The sequence below is a fragment of the Bombus bifarius genome, unplaced genomic scaffold (genome assembly GCF_011952205.1).
Source record: "Bombus bifarius isolate JDL3187 unplaced genomic scaffold, Bbif_JDL3187 scf7180000008000, whole genome shotgun sequence".
Classification (NCBI taxonomy): domain Eukaryota; kingdom Metazoa; phylum Arthropoda; class Insecta; order Hymenoptera; family Apidae; genus Bombus; species Bombus bifarius.
In genome coordinates, this window is record NW_022884379.1 from 986932 (window position 1) to 1007781 (window position 20850).

Genomic DNA, 20850 nt, shown 5'->3' on the forward strand with positions numbered 1-20850 from the left:
GAAAATCACCTAGAGAATGACCTAGAAGATGACACTTGCACGCCAAATGTTCGCCATGTGTTGCCCGAAACACACTGAATATCAATGTCGACGATTTCGTCGCGATACTTTCGCATAGATGATCGATAGCGTGGAAGAGATAGGGAGAGAATAATTCGAGGAACAATGGAGAATCCGGAGGAAAACATCGAGACGAGCACATCGACAAACAAACGTTCGGGTCGGTCACGTTTCATCATGATGCGCCCTCGATACGAAATGTGCAGTATCGAAAACATTATATCCTGCTCCAACGCACGTGCACGGCTACATGCTTGGAATTCAAAGGCGACGAATCGATCAGCTTCCCCGCGGATGCTAAAGCGACATTAAAGAACCGTAAGCTGTAGGGTAGAGGGAGTGGAGGAGGAATCGAAATGAGAAACAGGAGGATCAGTAGTAGAAAAGATAGGTAGCAAATAGAGAAGAAACTATAGAAGGTAAAAAAGGATGCAAAGGACAGAACTCGAGGATCAATTGCTACACTGGAAAACACGTATGCTACCGCACATAAATATCTGGACACTTTAGCTGGTTTCTAGCAACTGTAAATGAATATTAGTAAAAGTATTAATATAGTATCAAATTAATGAGAAACTAATGACTAAAAATAATACTTAGTCTTCTTGTAGAATTAACAAATAATACATTTTTGTTATTCAATTAAAAACTGAACGATAATGTACTATAATTCAATACGCGATTTATCGATGTACATTTCTGATGGTTTTCATGAAAATCTAGTGTTAACGATTTCTTGAAGAAAAAGGAATAAAAACTAAATGGAGAAAAATTTGAGTTGAGACTTAAAGGAAGATAAACTGGAGAAACGTACGAGGAGTTGAAATGAGAAACAGAAGGAACAGTGGACAAAACAACGTGAAGTAAATAGAGAAGAAACTGTGGTAGGAATTAAAAAGAAGATGACGGAGATCGATGATCAACCACTGTGATAAACAAGTCGTTCGAAACCGATTATCGTGTTCCAATGCTAATATCGATGTTTCGTCAATGAGAATGGAACTATCTTAATTTATCAAGCGATAAAAGAGATAGAGACTACATTTTTATTATATTTTAAATATGCTATAAATTTTCAGCTGCGAGTTTAACGAGAGAAAAAGGAGAAAAAATCTCTTTTCCAACCGTTGTTCTTCCTATAATCGTATAACTAAAACGTACGTTGTACAAACAGGCACGAAGGACCGTTTAAAAGCTGTTACAAATTTAATGATCGGGCTCCGAACCAGAGAGAGCTTCGAGCTGCGACTGGTTCAGCTCCTTTAATTTGATCGTTCTGAGGGAATTTATCAGATTCAGATGTGACATTGTATCTGTCTAAAAGAATTGCAATTTTATTTCTTTCCGAAATTAAAGGTTTCAATGAATGATATGAGCCGAATCGATGAATTTATGATGAGATAATTTACTATTTATACGCCACTGTATATCTAAGAGAGGTAGATCATCTCGCCCTATTAACAGGTTAATACGTCATTACTATACAAGTCGATGTGCTTCTCGCAATCAAGTAAAGGGAGACAAATAACACGGTGATCGTTCACGATAGAAGCTGTTGGATAAACAGCGGTCGGATTAGGGACGTTTACGTGGCGAATCGATAACCCCCGGCGGAGGCCGGATTTTGCAAACACGCGTGTGCGTAGCGCAGGTCGCGTGGTCATTCAAACAGGTCCCGAAAATCCAGTCGCGCCGCTATGTATTACACGGTAGGAACGTGTTATCTGGCTTAGCCCTGCGAACAGAGGCAGCCACCTACATTGCGAGCATAACCCAAATACAATATGCATGTCACGAACCATAACGCGTATCCTGCACGAAATCCTTCGATATTCTTTATACGAGTACCACCGTCGCGATTGTACCAAAGAAAGTAAGCTCGATCGTCCTTGATCCTTATGGTATCGTTTTACTTTCTAAGTAATAGAAGGAAGGATATTTAAACATTTATGGACAGCTGTATTGTTCACGTTTTATGAAAAGATGTATATCTTGAACTTCATAAACCGGTCCCGGACAAGTTCGAAATCTTACCAACGACTCTAATAATAATATATTTAGTAATTCTTGAGAACATTGGGATTTCTTCTTTGAGACTCTAAAGATTTTTTCAATTGAAATACTCTCGAAACAAATATTGTCTTGAGAAGAGCAACAGTCATTAGGTAACGTAATCTGTTATTTCCAATCTCAGGATCTGTTCTTCCTCAACGCCATTTTAGGTATACACTGTCTTCCATTAGATTTGACTTGACTCGAATTTAAACGAACTCGCTTCAATTAAACACTGTTGAAGTGGTCGCCACTTCTAAGAAAACTCTACGTCTGGTCTGTTTAGTTTTCTCAAGCACTGAAGCCATCGACAGCGTGTAGACAAAAGACTGCGACGAAGTCAGACCATAAACAGTAGACAGACGACGTTGGTTTTCAGTTATTGGGTAACACAGCTAGCGTGCGGATCTGGACCAGCTCAAATTGTATTCTTACTTATAATTACACTTCTATTTAAATATACTTTCTGCCTTACAATTTATCCACGAGTTTTCTCTGTTTACACATCGAATAACCTCAACAAACACGAACTTCAGTTCAAGTAACTCAACTAAACTGAACGAAACGCGAAACACCAATATTAAAATTGTCACCAAAGACTGTTCCCCTAATTGTCGAGAATTCTATGCACGAGCCCAGACTCACTCGCACTAGATCTCAATCACACGAACCCAACAGGGCCACTGTCTTGTAACCAGCGAAGAAAAGTCACCGCAGGAATCTCTGGCTTCGAACAAACCTGAGAATGCCCAACTGAAACCAGATCCAATCAACTAACAAACCAATTACCAGCATGAGCCGTGTTGACTGTCGATCGTGAACGTTTGTTCTTCCCCGAAGGTTTCGCGGGTTGCATGCAAGCTTGTGCATTTGGTAGATTCCTCATTTGGTGGATCGATCGATCGCTGACGACAAAGATCTTTGGTCTGTTCACAGGATCTAACGTACGCGGAGGGCGGCCACAATTGGCGGAGCATAATCTTCTCGCTGTTGGTCATCGGCTTCGTTATCGCCGGGATCGTCACGGCCATTTACCTTCTCGGGTAAGTATTTCAATGATTTCTTTCGTTTCTCTTTTCTACTCGTTATTGGTCCACGGTCCTCTCGATAGTTTCCGCTAGCCGAGGATGCAATTACACAGTCGGAAATGCCTTACCCGGTGTAGATTCGCAAAATTAAGCGGAGCTGCTCCCTCGTATCGGGCGAAATCTCTTGATCCCTTTATATTAACGAGCCACGACCCGTAGTCGTTCCGGAAACCCGATTTATCCACGTGGAAATTCTACGGAGGAATTTTATGCAGCTTTTTGTAAACGATATTATTTTTCCACGTTTTTTACCGTTGGGACTACCAGGCTCAATATGAGTTAAAATTAACTACTTGTAGGTTTATATCGAACTTTTATAGGTTTACAACGTTGCACTTGAATGATTTATAAGTATCGGAATACTTATAGAGAAACAGAATAAACTCGACACATCATTAGGAAATTACTAAAATTTTCATTAATTCGTTTAGGATTTTTGACTGTGAAGAACTCGTATGTTCAATATCGTAATAAAGATCTCATCAATTTAAAGTATTTAGAATCACTATTTTATAATGTTGATAAATAATTTTCCATGTGTATAGAAGAAGCTATTATTTTGTTGTTATTACGGAGAAATTTCAGCTGAATCTTATGATTTATTTCGTAACAAGGTTTTGTGTTCTCTTCTGTAAGAAGGAACTAATCAAGATCGAGTTACATCCCGAAACAGGATCAGATACAGAGTTCGCTCAAAAAGCTCGCGAGTTGACTTTCACTCTTTACCTTCGAGTTCACTTTTTGCGAGAAATTCTCTCGGATAACCAGCCTCGTCCCGCCAGAAAATCTCCATTTTATCGCTCTTAAAGCCAACTCGGAATGAGAGCATCCCTTCGCTTTCTATAATATTACCCTCTCTATACTTTTTCGCAACCCTTAAACGTCGTAAACACGGAAGTTTAGCCTTAAAAGCTTTGTGATTTAAATCATTAACGAACGTGATGAAAAAATCGATAACTCTAAAGCCGGAGAATAGATGGAAACATGCATCTTTTAAAATATTAAACATCTTTTCCGATATTAAGGGAATTATTGACAAGCATCGAATATTCAACTATGTTCTAGGCAAACTATTATCAAATTATATATGAACTTAAGCTCGTTGCAATTTAAATATTAACTAACTTTATGAAAAGATTAATAATTCTAAAATTAATCGAAAATATTTGCAATCTAACTCGATACTAATTGCAAGGTAATTGGTAAACTGAATTAGGTGTTTAACGAACTGATATTCCGGAAGAGCTATTATCAAATTAGACATGAACTTTCAGGTACGTCGACGAGCTGTTGTACTGGAGCGGCAGACGGCTCACGTTAGACGAGTGCCTTCGTGATGATCTAACGCCGCATAGGTTAACACCGACTTGGGTTGCCCACGACAAGTTTGTCTATCAGGCTGACGACGGTTCCCTCACTCTCCTGGACACCAGCAACAATTCCGTGTCCCTTCTGGTCTCTAATCACACGCTCGTACGTATCACGCAAAGCGTGTTAACGAAAGTTTCTTTCTCAAAAGAAGAAGACCTCGAACGCAATTTTATCGTTCTTAATTTCCGCTCTACTTTAAACCATACAATCTCTTCGACTTCATTTATATCATTTGGCAGGAATCATTTTTGTTATAAGCTCTTCAATATTCGTTTCACGAAGTAGGAGAAAGCAGAGGATTGTTCGGTGTGAATCTGCATAGTTTAACGCAAGAGTCGCATTGTATTTTAATATTTCTATGCATCTTTATGAAGCCTGGCTGTGCTTGTTGTACAATCGGAGAACGTTGATAGAAATTTGAGCAGAACGAACACGGGGCCGTGAAACACACGAGTGGAAACCGTCCTTCAACGGTTGGTCCTCGATTCGAGTAAAATCGGTGCAGAAGCAGCCGCGACAATTAAAATTTGCTCTAGCTCAATTAATCTATGTAGACCGAACGTCCAAGTGCAATGACCTCGTTCAGCGAACGTCGGGCAAGAATTTCAACAGGGGACGCTCCTTGGTTAACTTCAATTAAGTCTAATGCAATCTCGCGGTTCAAAATTGCAGAATATTTTTCAAGTCCTTCGAGTTTGAAATCCGCGCTGCGAGGAGGTATCAGCGTTCTTACTTCTTGAACAATCTCCCAAAGAGGATTATAAATTTCAGCGCATGAACGAAATTAATTAAACACGTGGAAACCAACCTGGCGGAATGCAGCCTGAGGTTAATAGCAATTAAATGTAAAGACCTCCTCCGAGAGGAAAAACTTCGACCGCGGAACGATCTCATCTGAGTTCTCGTCTAAACGCTGAATGAACAATGCAAATTAACAACTTAGGTGATGTGAAACGAAAAATTTCTGCTCAAACGTAGAACAGAATTTAATGACGCTAAGGTATGTTGTCGAGTTAAGTAATTCTTTCAATTAACTTTGTTCTTATCGTCTGAACGTTGATCTTCGGAACACACTGCGATGACCACACAATATTAATTTTATAATTTCGTATTCTCAGTTCTTGGAAATGCCTCTTCAACGGTTTTAACATTTAAACATATGACTAAATTATTTTCATTTGTGACATTTTTGAAATATATATATATATTTTTTAATTTGTATTTGTATGTAATATATATATACGTATTTCAAAATAATGGAAATCTGTTGGATATGCTATATTCCATATATGTAATTATTAAAATTTGTCTGTATGATGTACATAGAACGAGAAAAGGGGTAGCAATAAACGGTCTTAACCGTCGAATATCAAACGTCCATCGTCTTATCTATCGGACAGAGTTTAGCCCGCGGCGCGTCATAAAACACAGAGAGTAGCCCGTATATACGGCGAAATTTGAGGCATTCGCCGGTTTATTCGGGGGAAAAGGGAGTCGCTCTCTTCCTCGCTCATTTCAGTGGTATTGCATTTTCACTCGACGAAACGATCCTGCATACCCGTGGGGTGAGCGAGAGATGATCGAGAACTAAAACGAAGGCAGAAGAAGAAGAATAATAATGAGCTAAGTAAAAAGAGGAAGGAAGTGAAGAAATTGTGGAATATTCGTTGTAAGAACAATCATGTTCTTGATGGTTATGATCTAATAGATGGGACTTGACAGACACAGACAGGATTTAACAGCTAAACTTTAATTAATCTCAAATGATTCATTAAAAAATGTCCGACAGATATAGGTCACTTGAGTCAGTGAGTATTGGTCTTTTTGCATTTCATATTTTCATTAGAATTTTTTAATACTATTTTATTCGCACAATATACTGACAAAGTTTGGTTATTATACCTCGGAAATTTCGTATAAGAGCGGAGAAGGAGATTTGAGAAGCGAGAATGTCAATTTACTAGCCGTTAACGAAGGAACCTTCTCATCTGACGACGAGGAATATGAAATACGATTGAGGGTAATAATGTTTTCTAGTGGTTGAGTTGTAAGATCGCCGTTAATGAACGCGAGCGGTGACGATCGCTATCATTGCTTTTGCTGATTCCAAAGAACCCAAACGTCAGAGGATTAAATGCTCGACTATAGACGAGGCTCTTCTTGCTTGCTGATGGAGAACTCTTGCTGTTCATGTTAATGAAATTGGATAGAAGATTGTACTTGATAAATATATGATCGTTTGATTGCATTAGGTAGTTTTGCTCACGTAAAGGTACTCGTGTAATCTCTCCGGAATAAATGCTTCTTAAACCAGCGAATGTGTAGCTATAGAAGATGGTAATACTTCGAAATGATTTTGCTTGGCTGAGGAGAAACAAGTCCAACGTTCTTGTTCCTTTATTTTTATAGCCAGTCAGTGAACGAATACATTACATTTATTTGGTGGCCAGAAAAACACACTTCAATCGCCACATAACTCGTGCCTTTCATGTTCTGGTCAGAAATAGATATCGAACTCTGGTCTAGTGCATAATCCAATTGCACAGCAATTCACGAGCGCACAATGGAAGCCGTTATCTATTAAACGATGCAATAAGATTCATAACGTTACTGATAGCGGACTATTATAATTAAAAAGCGTGATGAGGATGTGAGGAATAATTTTATGCGGGAAACATCGCGTAAATACAGCGTCGTACTGCTTTTGATTAAAAACGGCCATTGCACGTGGATCTATGTTTCGAGGGATTGTTCTTGAAAGTTCGAGAATCGTTTGGTTTTACGAGGACAGTTAATGGTCGTAAAATTCGCGCTAACACAGAAAATGGAAAATGCATAAGCCCGTAAATCTTGGCCGGCTTTATTTCCAGAGACAGCTGAACGTTCAAGGCTACCAGTGCAGCGGCGATCTGCGTTTTGTGTTGTTCAAACACAATGTCAAGCCGGTGAGTAATGTAAAATACGAGGAACAACTTCGCAGGCATTTAGAGAGCCCACTGTTGTTGCATTAAACCAAATTATTTGAAATATAACTTACTACTAATTACTGTTTAACTACCCTAGAATAGTGTTTTCAAATGTAAAAAAGAATTGAAAAATTATGTTCATAATCCAATTCGTAAATTTATATCGATATATAAATGAATTATAATTCATAATTTATAAAATCACGATAACGTAAAAACCTCGGAAATCTTTAAATTCTCCGAAAGTACTAAATAACCAAACGATTCCACTATTGCAGGTGTACAGAAATACCTTCACCGCATACTATACAGTCTACGACGTCACGAACGAGTAAGTAAACTGTCCATCAATAAAACCTTTCTATTCCATCAAAGCTATATTTACTCGTACATCCTCACGCACTGTTTGCTGTTTTCAGCCATCACACGCCTCTTCGTCTACACATGTCGGGGAGAATGCAGCAAACGCGATTACAACACGCAACTTGGTTGGGTAACACGTCTGGCCTCCTGATGATCTCTGAGAATGATATTTACGTGAGGATAGCACCCTCCGCGGCGGAAGACGTGCGGATAACCGATACAGGTGTCCCTGGAGTAATTTATAATGGCGTGCCAGACTGGTTGTATCAGGAGGAAGTGATGCCGCGGCCAGAAGCAACCTGGCCTAGTCCCGATGGCACGCACCTTCTCTTTGCTAGCTTCAATGACACCAAGGTCACTGCCCTGGAATTCCCTTGGTTCAGTAGCCAACCGGGTCAGGATGGGCCCAGTTCCAGTCCCTTGTCCACGCCTAGGAGAGGCTCATTCCCACCATCGAGGTCAATTAGATATCCTACTCCCGGCTCGTTCAATCCAGAGGTCGATCTGTGGCTCATGGAATTGAGCAACCTGACCAACTCCTACAATGGAAATGGAACAGCGAACTCGACGACCCTCTTCAGGATAAGGCTGAAGCCGCCACCTGCTTTGGACGGGCAGTAAGTAGTTGAAGGAAAGCTTTCAAGGATAATTTCGTATATGTAAACAAGTCTGAAATAATTAACACACTCTCTGCTACTAACATTTCTAAAAATTCATTGGAAAAGACACCAGAAATCGTTAAAGATATTTTTAATTTAACTAATAATATTGGGTCATTCAGGAAATTCGTGGCGTTCTTGACACTCGATTTATTCTATTACATTCTGTATATTATATGTTTGGCGAGGATTATGTTTGAGGAGAATTATGTTTTATCTAGTTTTACAAAATACTATGATACTAGATTGACAGATCTGATTGGATAACAAATGCACCAAATTTTACATAAGTCAATGGAAGGAGCGTTATTTTTAAACAAGATAGAACTACCTTCATATAATTGAAAAATCGGTACTTGCTTAAAATTTGTCTCGTCCTATTCATAAGTCTTCCTTATCCTATTTCGAACTAAATAAATGAATAAAATAAATAAATAAATAATAAAATAAATGAATGAAATAAATGAATCGGTGAAGAAAGAGTTTATTTTTTTTTACAGAGAATATTATCTGATATCTGCGGGTTGGGTGGGCGACGACTCCAGCCAAGTAGCGGTCGTCTGGATGAGCAGATCGCAGAATCTCTCGTTGGTATCCGCTTGTCGAGCACCAATGTGGGAATGTGAGGAGACTCACTCCGAGAGAGCGCCAGAAGGACAATGGTTAGACGCACAACCTCATCCCCTATTCGCCCCTGATGGTGACAGCTTCTTGCTCCTAGCTGCTGTTCAGGAAGGCGATAAAGAGCACTTCACCCACATCAAGCACGTAACCTTAACACAACAAAGGATAGCGGTCCTATCTCACGGTCGTTACGAGGTGAGGTAAATTAATAAATTAATTATAATATATCGTATTGAGAATCAGCGTTGTACATATTTTTCTGGATATTTAAGGTAAGTGAAATCTTAGCGTGGGACACGAAAGCCCATTTGGTGTACTATTTGGGCACTAGGGAAAGAAGGCCAGGTCAGAGACATCTTTATGTCGTTCGTGATCCTACTGCTGATGATCCTCGACGTCTGGAACCGCTCTGCGTCACGTGTGATCTCGGCGAAGTTCTATGGAGCAGTAGGTGGGTTCTTACGTATTTAGAACGTAAATAGTTTGTGTTATAGTTGACTTTACTTTACTGGAGTCCTCGAAATTTTATGTCTAAATCACGATCACGTTTTAATGAACAAAAGGATATTTCATATTTTAATAGAATTTCTAGCAAAAAAATTAAAGGAAAAATGTCACGTATCTATGTACTACATTTTTCGTGTTCTAAGTTAAATCCAGACTGGAAGAATCAAATGTCAAAGCCTAACTGTAGGGTGCACCTAATTTGCTTTAAATACAAAATGATGTAGAACTAGGCCAACGGTATCTCGCTATGCAAATACAACCTACTTTAAAAGAACGTAGAACTATATCGGTGGAAACGAGCTTTAAAATTACGCACAACTACGTTAACTCCTACGAATTTATTAGCTATTAAAATTTCGATCGCGTCAATTCTCTAATAAGATATTCAATAAATGGGCTTTATAGGTTCTACTACACCAACTGCACGCATTTTGGTGCGTCCGTAAGTCCACCAAACGGAGACGAAACTCAGGGTTACTACGTTCTCTACTGCGAAGGTCCAGGCCTTCCACTAGCTGGTGTCCACTTGATGACCTCTCACAAAATGATTCGCGTGTTATATGACACGCGAATCCAACGGGGAGATAAACTTTCTCAGCTGGCGTTACCAACTCGAAGAAGCTTCGAGGTAAATGCTTCGCACAAATGAAAAGATCTACTGAAATTGATCTACTGAAAGATCTATTTCACACATTTCTACTAATAACTAAACTGATTCTTCAGGTACCCCTACCTCAAGGCTGGAAGGCACAAGTGCAGCTATTATTACCGCCTTCGTGGCGAGAGGAGCTCAGAGACGCGGCATTTCCTGTCTTGGTTGAAGTGAACGGTCGTCCAGGAAGCGAAGCAGTGACTGATCGATTCAAGATCGACTGGGGGACCTACATGTCTAGCCACAATGATGTAGTTTATGTCAGGTTGGATGTTCGTGGCGCTAGAGGTCAAGGAAAACGAGATCTGTTCAGGCGAATCGGTGGCGTCGAGGTTCAAGATCAGTTGACCGTACTGAGGCACTTGCTAAAGACTCTGAAGTACCTAGACGTCACGAGGGTGGGAGTGTGGGGTTGGGGATACGGCGGCTACGTGACTGCCATGGTGTTGGGTAGCCAGGAGAACGTGTTCAAGTGTGGCGTTGCTGTGAATCCTATTGCGGATTGGCTCTATTACAGTGAGTTACTGCATTTTGTATAAATCTAGAATATTCCCTAGAACAAACTGAAGGGAATACGAGTTTTCTCTACCATTTTTTATTGTATAAAGTTTACTAGATTAGAGCTCTGTATTTCCTAGAACAAATTGAAGGGAATACGAGTTTTCTCTACCAGTTTTTATTGTATAAAGTTTACTAGATTAGAGCTCTGTATTCCCTAGAACAAATTGAAGGGAATACGAGTTTTCTCTAACATTTTTTATTGTATAAAGTTTACTAGATTAGAGCTCTGTTCTTTTCGAATAGATTCCGCGTTTACGGAGCGAATCCTTGGTGCCCCAGCAGAGAACTATAAAGGTTACGTAGAGGCTGACCTGACCCAGCGTGCAAGGTTGGTGCCCAGTCATAGCCTCTACCTTCTTCACGGTCTAGCCGACCTCACAGCGCCTTATACGCACGGTGTCGCCTTCGCTAAGGCTCTGTCCGAAGCGGGTATCATCTTCAGGTACCAGGTATGTGATTTATTCAAAGCTTTTCTTTGATTACAATTGATTGATTTAACAAAATCTTCACAGATATCTTACTTATTTAAAACATTCGAATCTCATACGGTGTATTTGAATTATATCTTAAACAACGCTTTTTTAAATTTAACAGAGTTACGCGGACGAAGACCACGCCTTATCAGGTGTGTTGGAACACGCTTATCGTTCCATGGAGGACTTCCTCGCAGAGTGCCTCGCCCTGGACGCGTCCTAGTGCCTCAAGCCGAACGCTCCCTCGTTGTCTCTAGCTCGCCTACTTCTGATACATCCCAGATTGATCTGGATGCTCGTCAAGAAGGCTGCCGTCGTTCAGGACTAGACTAGCTTCGAGTAAATAGATATATCGGACGTCACGGAATACACTGGTCCTGATCGTTAGGTATCAGACCAACGAAAACGCGAACGAAACAAAAATAGCAAAGAATCGTATAGAAGAAAAAATAACGAAACGACTAAAATTAATGCTAGTCTGTATCGAAGTCAAGGATGCTTGTGACGCAGAGAATGATTACGCGTAGAAGACAAGCGATGATGAGAGGGATGAGGTAAACTTAGTGTTTGTATAAGTAATACCATTAAATAACGTTATGTATCAGTCGCCTGCATCAGCCTGCGGATTCCTCTTTGCTACGAACAACTTTCACTTTGCTCTTTGGACGCGCACCCCGAATAAATTTCTAGTTTAGAATCTACCCCAGCCATCCAGAGAACTATGACACAGTTCACTGGCGCTTGGGCACTTTCAGATTCTGCAAGCTCGAGATTCACGCGTTTTCTCATCTTAAGATCTATCTCTTACGATCCACGAAAGAAATTACACAAAAATTCAAGAGAATCGGCAAATGGTGTCGTGCTTCTCGCAGGCTTGCAAGCTCTTTCCATTTTTTATACAGCGAAACTTTCGAGATCGAATGACGATCGATGACACACGGAGGATACTCAGCGAACGACGATCGAGCGTATCGAGCTTAGCGCGAGCTTGCAAGCTCGCGTTTCATGTTTTTTATATCGATCTTCCACCATACACACTCGTCACCGCTCGAGACATTCATGCCGTTTATATATATCGTTCCGCTTTCGAGCTTATCAAAGAAGCTTGCAAGCTCCCCCCCCCTCGCCTTTTTCATCGAGGAACAGTTATTCTCGAAGATGTAGACTTCTTCCTATACGAACGAGTCATATCTCTAGGTTCAATAAATCATGACGTATTACGTAGAGCTTGCAGGCTCGCGTTTCACGACCGTTTTCTTCTTAGTCTACGTCCCAAATATATCGGTGCCATCCTGATTTTTTGGAAAGCTGGTTACGCCTGTGCGATGACGCTTGTCTAGGGGTACCGACTCATTTCATCGTTTTGAAAACGAACGCCTAGTGCTAAGTTTTGTGTTGTACAGCTTTGCGCCTAGTCTATGTACCATAATGTTACTTGCGCGTAAAAGCAAGGAAAAGAAGACAACAGAAAGGGAAGAGAAAAAATGTATTTCCCTAGCCCTTTATCGACCTGATCCCTTTTTGCCAAACTTCACATTCGATCCTTGAATATTTGTATATATCCGTATGCACGTCTCTCGATGAATCCCTTGATGCAGGACACGTTCCCCTCGACGAGGTTCGCGAGTGTTCCCGTTTATCGTTGATCGTTTGTTGTACTATATCGCTAAGTTGTACTATAAACACACAGTTTCCAGATTAACTAACTATCGTTAAGTAAGTTAAGCGACGCGAGGCTTTAGGATAACGTTACAGGTTCACCATATACTTTAGCTCGTTCGAGAGGACGAACCTCGTCAAGGGTAACGAACCTTTATCGTATTCCTTTTCTCGATCAACGTCGATCATGTGCAGTGTCCTGACAAAGTCAAAATTGAATGCGCCTTCGGATCTTCGTGGCTTAAGGACACTCTCGATCGACGTGTTAATGATCGATGTTCGTTCAGACGCGGTTGATGTTGGAGGATAATCGTTCGAGATCGATCGAACTCCCGAGATCTGTTTTCAGAACACTTTCGTTAGTCCTTTCGCTACCAAAAAAACCCGCTCCGGTGATTCGTTTGTTCGAAGATCCGTTACTTAACGAATATAATTAGTACCTCTATGTGTCTTTTGAAATTTGTACCGTGCCATCGATTCAAGCTTTTTCCGAATTATTCCTCATCCGGATGATAAACGTAGCGAAAGGGTTGAGAGACTTGGATATTTTTCGCTCGCGAGTCCGATCGAGACGAGACTCCTTTCACAGTTGATTAAGAGGATAAGAGAAAACTAAGTGAACACAAAATATGTCGCGCTCGAACGAAGAGAGTCGCACGTCGCCATAAAACGCTGCCTGCCCAGCAGCCCTTAAATGCCGACAATCAAGGCTAGTGCAACTAATCAAACGATAATAAATAGAAACGGAGAGGATGAAGAAATTACCTAATAATAATTAATGAATTCTTAGATGAGTGATCGATGTGGTTCGTCCGCGTCAGGCTGCGTGGCTGAGAGCCTCGACGAGATACAAAGAAAGAAATTAGGAAACCACAGGAAGAGAAAGACTTGTTAGAAATATGTCCAACGTATGAAAAGAATTCTCGTCGAGGAGATCCACATTTGCGCGTGGACGGATAAGTAGACGTGGCAAATCGATTAGATTGAAATTACGTGCTTGATGTCGATCGTAGAGAGTACAAAAGGTGTAACAGCGCCTGGCTAAGGAATTGCCTCACCAATTATTCACCTGAACGTCTACCCTCGAATCCACGAACGTTTCTTCCACGGCCCGAAAAAATATATTCGAATCAACGTAGCCTCAATATTTTTTCCAGGAAGGATACTAAATAAAACATAACGGCGCCATTTGACGCGGAGATCATCCTGCATTCGTGAGAACGAGAAGAAACGTCGCAATTCCTTAGAAAATGTTTCGCTGGATCCTTTCTAACCGGATTGCGCGACAAGGACAGACGCATTATTGTTAGATCATGTTGTAAAAGATTCATTTTTCTTTTTCTGTTTTTTGTTCGTTTTCGTGAGCAACTTTTCTCGCGTATGAATTCGAGAGAAAGGGTTAGTAAAACTCGAGAAACACGAAGGGAGAAGCGTGAACGCGAATATAAAAGAGAGATAGAATGTGAGGTAGTGAGAATGAATGAGAGTGTGAGCGTGCAATCGCAATCAATTATTAACTTATAATTAAATGGCAAAAAAAAGTGCGGCGAACTTTAACTGTAGGCATATAGATAATCGGTCTCACGAACTCGGCAGGCACGCAAGCAGTAAAAAAAAAGAAAAGAAAGAAACAATGGCAAATAACAATTATAAACAGCGATAAGAAGAAAGGAGAACAAGAGGGAATTGCAAGCATGCGAATTACGTGAAATTAAATCGCAAGAAAATTAAATAAATAAATAAATGAAACCTTGGTAGCAGCGCATAAGGGTATCTATAAGCTTTTGGTAACGTATTATCGCCGCTAGGCTAAAGAGAATTAATTAAAAATAAAAAAAAAGGAAATATATATATATTATACAATAAAGAGAAAAAAAAAGTAAAATGCGACACACAAAGAAAGAGAAGACACATACGCAGGACATGCAGATTGCAATTGACGCGGAAACTCGAGTTTAATATATCGGGCCCGTGCGAACACTCGGACGAATTTATGCGAAAAATGTCGACGAATGTATTCGCCTGTCCGACCACGCGAAATCGCTCGTCGACGTGCAACTATTTCGAGATGACGATAGAAAATTATACAAGAATAAAGAGAAGAAGAAGAAGAAAAAGAAGAAGAAGAAAGAAGAAGAGAAAGAAATAAAAAAAATGAAAAAGAAATCGCGAGCGTTTGTATCATCCGTAATGGGAGAACAAAAATTTACTGATAATAATAATAAGGAGACTATTTGAAATTAATTTGGATAATCTGTGATACTCAGATTGATGATTATTATTCGGATTAGACGGTATTTCACGCGTTTTTAACGTCATCGGATAACACTCGAACATCGAGGTATTAATAGATAAGGTATCGATAAACGAAATTGTTCGAGTAACGCATGCTCCGAACTAAGTCCAAGCTTCTCCACGAGAATCGATGTACACTTAATAAGTAGTAAACGATATTCAAAGCCTTCAGGGTTCTTGAACGACAAGGTATTGTTATCGAATTGTTATCTATCTAAATATATTAGAATTTCTAGCTGTTGAAAGTACGATTTCTTACTTATACTCTTTAATGTTTCATTGTGAGACTGTTCGTTAAACTACTCTAACACGTCGATATTTAAATATTCGATGTCAGGGTTAAAATACAATTTTCACTACTATATTCGACGATCGAATTTGATTCAAAATTTATTCACACTTTTTCTAATAATTCGATCTCACATCAAAGGAAATAATCAATCGTATCGATGTTCATATCGTCGAGAGCTTGGACTTGATTTCCGGAAGTGGCCTACTCGTCACGACGTTTTATGTATATCAGACTCCTCGATGTGAATCGCATCAGGCGAGCCAACTCGAAACGACGTCTGAATGATCAAAGATTCGGTTTAATCGATCAACATACTCGGAAGCGTTGAGTCGAATATTGGCCAGCGACTCGTTGAATTCAATCGTGCTTCGCGAGTGTGGCCAACGCGCTCGGACAATTGTTTTTTATAATAATAATAATTCGCTCGGATCATCAAGCGAGCGACTATGCGAGAGTGCCGTGAATTATCGTTATCGAGAGACAGGGAGGCGTTCTCGATAGTTTCTCGTGGGAAACGAGGGCACGCGGATTGTTTCCACTCGGTTTTTTACGATATTCGCACGGACCTGGAGACCGAACATCCACGAAATCGGCCACGCCAAACAATCGATCGTTTTCAATCGGTTTCAACGAAGTATCCCATAAGTGAAACGCAAACTATTGTGATAGCACGTTGGATGATCGAAAATGTCGTGTCCTTGATTTCATTTTCTAATATTCAATTATACATCTATATTAGGATATTACATGTGTTATCTGTTATTTTTCGAAGCTATTTTTTCTGGCAATTTCTAAATTCCTCGCTCGATGAGTTGTTAAAATATTCACACAAAATATTTGATTATTGCTTTGGGAATTTCGAATAGATCAAAGTTTTTAGTTTCATAGCATTTCGTAATGGTCAAAATAAACGAATATTTTCCCTTACTACATACGTTTATTTTCCAGATTTTTAATATGACCACATATTACAAACAGAGTTGTATATTCATACGTTTTATTTTTCTAGTAATCAAATATGTTTCATAATGTGATTCAACGTGTTAAAGATTAATTTTCAATATCTGCAAAGAATATTTCCTACCTTAAAGAATAAAGTTTCGTTTGTAACCACTGTTGTAAAATCAATTTTCAAGTGTAATCCTGTAATCGTTTAAAGACGCCGATTTCGCGGATATCGTTATAATTCCACGTAACACCCACGAGATAATCATGTTACTAAGACTCTGCGTTTTTTAATATCAGCGAGACTCGGCCCTGACCACGGGCGATCAAAAGTGTTTTCAATAAACTGTTACATTACCTGAAATCTTGTTGTTTTCTTTCGTTCCATCGAATCTGAAACATACACAACTTCCGATTATCGTATATCATAAATAACGACTATTCGCTTTTGTTTTTTAATTAACATCATAGTTCTGGAAGGAATGTATACCAAAATAATACCGAAAAGATTTTAGGATAATATTTTCAGGGTATTTTATACAGACGAAGCTTTTCGAGAATTAAAATTATGTCTCTACGACGACCCCGCAAGAAGACTACACGTAAATGGCTGAGTGTTCAAGGAAATAAAAAACGGGAGCTTCATCCATCGTTTGGTAATCATAGGTAAATTATTTGATTGAATTATCAGAAAAAAGAATATCTTACTAAATGTTACCGATGGTTATCGATTATTAAAATGAAAGACTTTCGAGACGAATATTTCATAATTTTGTTATATTAAGGTTATGCGATCATTTTTATGCGACGAGATCGAAGAGTCAACGAAATACAATCACAGTACCAGACTCGAATGAATCATTGGTTATTTCGAAACAATCATCGGATAGCAGTATTATTTATTTGGGAACGTTTCGAAACGTTCCCGAATTAATAAATTTAGAAGACAGCAATGACGATTATCGGGAGCAAGTAGCAAAACCGGACGAAATCCAATCTCCAAGCTTCGTGGTAACATTATATTTCTCATGGCTTTATATAGCAGACGATATGTTAAGTATAAATTGATGAATAGAAAAACAAATCTTGTTACAGACACAGTGCAACAAAATTGAAAATCCAACAGACTAATCGTCCATTTAAGAGGTATTTTTGTTTTCAAGTATTATTAATGGTACGATTTCTCTTCCATAAAATTAAGATATAAAATATTCGGCTGATCGAAAAGTTCAATGTTTTAAAATTTCGATTGTACGATTTACACGGGAGGACAAATGGCAAAGAGAAAAATACCGCAGAAATTTCTTTTCGTAATTACAATGTGAATTCGATGAAACTCAATAATGTAAATTGACTAAACAGAAACGACGATTGAAGCGTTGCATTATCATTTTCATCCTGAGTAGGTTAACAGAAATTTCAGTAAAAGCAATTAATTTTTTCTTTTCAAAGAACAAAAATTACAAAACTTCTCGATCAACCTAATCGATCTACAATCTGCACGTACATTTTTAATTATGAGTCATCCTGTATCATTCAGCAATGTTAAATATAATCGTTGCCTTTGATCTTGCAAGGTAAATAGGTGGCTGCTAGAAATCTTCCCGAGGAGGAATACACATTCTCTATCTCCGCTTTACCAGTTCGCATAATTTCAAGTTCTTTCCTAAACGCGTCGGTCATATAAGGCCTGCCTTCGAGAGCCATCAGTCTCGAGAAATCGAATTCCGTGAGGGGAACGGTATTCACTCCCAGAGCGAGCAATTCCGATGGATGTATTCCTAGCCAGCGTACCTTCGAACAGGCCAAGCATTTCCTCTCTCTGGATAACGCAGCCGAGCCAAAACTAATTCAGAAAAACGTGAAAGAAATTTTATCGTGCGATCTCTGTGCATTTTCAATCTTCTTCAACTTCTATTGGAAATATTTTCTCTTTTTCCGCGGTTGTGTAAGAAATTTGATAAACGTTTAGTAAATGACCTTATATACATTTTTCATTATTTTCTTTCTTGAGTATTTGTTAGTAAAAAAAAATATCAGTTTATTTTAAAATAAAAATTTCTCAATTTGATCGTCTTTCTCAATTTTGTTTCCCTCCTTTTATTTAGAAGTTTCTTTGAACTTTACAGTTTTAAAACTTTACAATTTTGAAATTTTACAATTTTCATCATATCATCTGATCATTGATTTACCGATAAACACACATGATGTCCACACCGAAAGGGTCTGCATCCACGATTATATAAACCGGAAGTTCCAATTTCTCGGACAGCAGTTTAACCAGCATTCTTGTAGTCACGTCCGGATACCCTTTTCCCGTGACTAGAATGCAGCTCAACGAAGAGATACAATCATCCTTTAACAATTTTTGAAAGACAGCATCTTTCTCGACAATCAACACCATTTTGGCCCTGGTGCGAACGGAAATTACCTCTGATATATTGTGCGGAATAAGGACACCTCCGGGCACCGTGCAATCGATAATACGATTGTCAGTTAGAGTGAACGTCAATTCACCAGCTACTAATCCCTTTGATGTTGGCAACAAATCTAGATAATTAATATTTCGTACAAAATACAATAATATAATAATAATGTAATATACAATAATCACGCAAAAATTAATTTCTGATAGATTTCTAGTAATTTCTGCTTTATTATCGATTGCTACTCGCAAACAAATTATTTTTGAACTTTCACAGATTTTTAATAATTTTTCTATTCTTATTGTTCAAAGATTGACGTAATTAAATAGAATAAGAAATATAATAATTATTAAATCCCTTGAAATTGGATTAAATTCATTAAACACTTACTGAGCTCCCATGGCGAGCAGTTTAGTAAATTAGCCACATGATTCACAGCCTGATCCAGATACCCCTGTTCTGGAACTAAATTCAACGTTTTATCGTTTTTCAGGTCGTAATAAAGAGATCGTCTTGTAATGGTCGAGTTTATAATTAGCAAACGATGCGCAGCAGCCATCACGGTCATCGTTAAAGCAAACTTGTCTTTGCCTCTTTTAGTAGCAAAGTTGATCACCGTTCTTATTTCATTTCTTTCGATTTCTTCGGAATTCTGATCAGGTTCTTCGTGAAATTCCGACTCGAGATCATTGTCTTCGGCAGTATGCGTGTCTACCGTAGCATAATTCCGTGCTGATGAGTATGAAATTTGTGGTAATCGACCCGAACATATCTGTTGGATTATAGATGAAGTAATGTTCTCGATACGGGCTACTAATTGCTTCCTAAATATCGTAAAAATGACTTTGTATTTTCTCGTTTTAGGCTTTTCTAAATTTCAAATTGATTAATAAAAAATATTGAAAATATCGATCCAACCACATTCGACATTCACCTCGATTCTGCATTATCTACCACGGGTATATCGATTTTCTTTTCCTCCGCGTCTTGTGGTTGACTGTCGGTAATTCTGAATCCCATTTTCACGTTTTTATTTATTTTTGACATTTTCCCTACAATAAATAATTTAATATATAGAAAATGTTATATTTCAGTTACACATAATTTTATCCTTACGAAGAATTTCATTGATTATTTTTAATCGATCGAGTTGTTCAAGATAGGCACGTATAAAGAAATATTTAAATATCTCGACAAAATAGACACATCTTATATACCTTTCACAGATGATACTTAATATTATTTTACAGAATATTTTATAAATTTATCGTTTACGCTTCTGAGCAATATTAAAGCGTTCCGTTTAATCAATTTTCTCGTCCATAGATGGCACGAGGAAGGATTGCATTACACTCGGTGGTTCTATCCCCCTACGCTTCTTTATCAACGTTATTAAAATACAACTTACCCTGATCCAAAATTCTAAGCAATTTTCCAAACTTTCGAAACCCGTACGATCTTTCTTCGCGCTATATACATACGCATAAGTAAATATACGTTTTATAAAAATATATGAAAATATACATTCTCAAAGTACAAATACCACATTAATTCGATGTATTCGCTAAAAGTACAAAATTAATATTCCACCAAATTTATTATACAATTCATTCGTTAACGCAATCTTGTTACTTCAAAAATTGATTAGCTTTCTGATAAACCACTCATAATACAAACTGACGAATTGAATCGATCGCTTTGGAGTCTTAATTCTAGTTCTAGTTTGTTAATATTAGAATATCCTTGATTTTTTCCTGTTCGCTACGGACAACTCGATATTATAAAGTAAATCTTAAACGTTGCATTTTGGACGCGTGCCAAAAAAATTGCCAGCTTTTTTCCGGAAACATGCGCAAA

The 20850-nt window shown here is 38.6% G+C and overlaps 2 protein-coding genes across 5 annotated transcripts in view; one reads left to right on the forward strand and one right to left on the reverse strand.

Annotated features, from left to right (window-relative positions):
• The window catches only part of LOC117206226 (dipeptidyl aminopeptidase-like protein 6), a 118323-nt gene extending 101392 nt beyond the window's left edge, over positions 1–16931 (forward strand). For 2 of the 4 annotated variants that reach the window (XM_033445368.1, XM_033445370.1), the window contains 11 exons: positions 3049–3155; positions 4475–4673; positions 7442–7516; positions 7816–7868; positions 7957–8517; positions 9060–9383; positions 9461–9634; positions 10096–10318; positions 10414–10858; positions 11147–11352; positions 11498–11599. In XM_033445368.1, coding sequence (XP_033301259.1) covers positions 3049–3155; positions 4475–4673; positions 7442–7516; positions 7816–7868; positions 7957–8517; positions 9060–9383; positions 9461–9634; positions 10096–10318; positions 10414–10858; positions 11147–11352; positions 11498–11599 — 2469 coding nt within the window. Of the gene's footprint in view, positions 1–3046; positions 3156–4474; positions 4674–7441; positions 7517–7815; positions 7869–7956; positions 8518–9059; positions 9384–9460; positions 9635–10095; positions 10319–10413; positions 10859–11146; positions 11353–11497 lie in introns of all 4 variants that reach the window. The other 2 variants (XM_033445366.1, XM_033445369.1) reach the window with 2 other exon arrangements.
• An 816-nt stretch (positions 16932–17747) lies between these two features.
• On the reverse strand, positions 17748–20040 carry LOC117206255 (meiotic recombination protein W68). Its single transcript, XM_033445423.1, has 4 exons — positions 19928–20040; positions 19384–19817; positions 18760–19117; positions 17748–18413 (listed from the first exon to the last, which is right to left on the reverse strand). The coding sequence occupies exons 1-4, from the start codon at positions 20038–20040 to the stop codon at positions 18113–18115; spliced, it is 1206 nt and encodes a 401-aa protein (XP_033301314.1). The 3' UTR covers positions 17748–18112.
• Positions 20041–20850: the final 810 nt, after the last annotated feature.

What these genes read in the sequence shown, in the direction of transcription:
- LOC117206255 (XM_033445423.1), bottom strand. Translation starts at nt 20,040, where the DNA reads ATGTCAAAAATAAATAAAAACGTGAAAATGGGATTCAGAATTACCGAC. An exon ending in GTAGATAATGCAGAATCGAG is followed by an intron (nt 19,818 to 19,927) that starts GTGAATGTCGAA and finishes TACGATATTTAG; the next exon opens with GAAGCAATTAGTAGCCCGTA. An exon ending in GACATCATGTGTGTTTATCG is followed by an intron (nt 18,414 to 18,759) that starts GTAAATCAATGA and finishes TTTCTGAATTAG; the next exon opens with TTTTGGCTCGGCTGCGTTAT.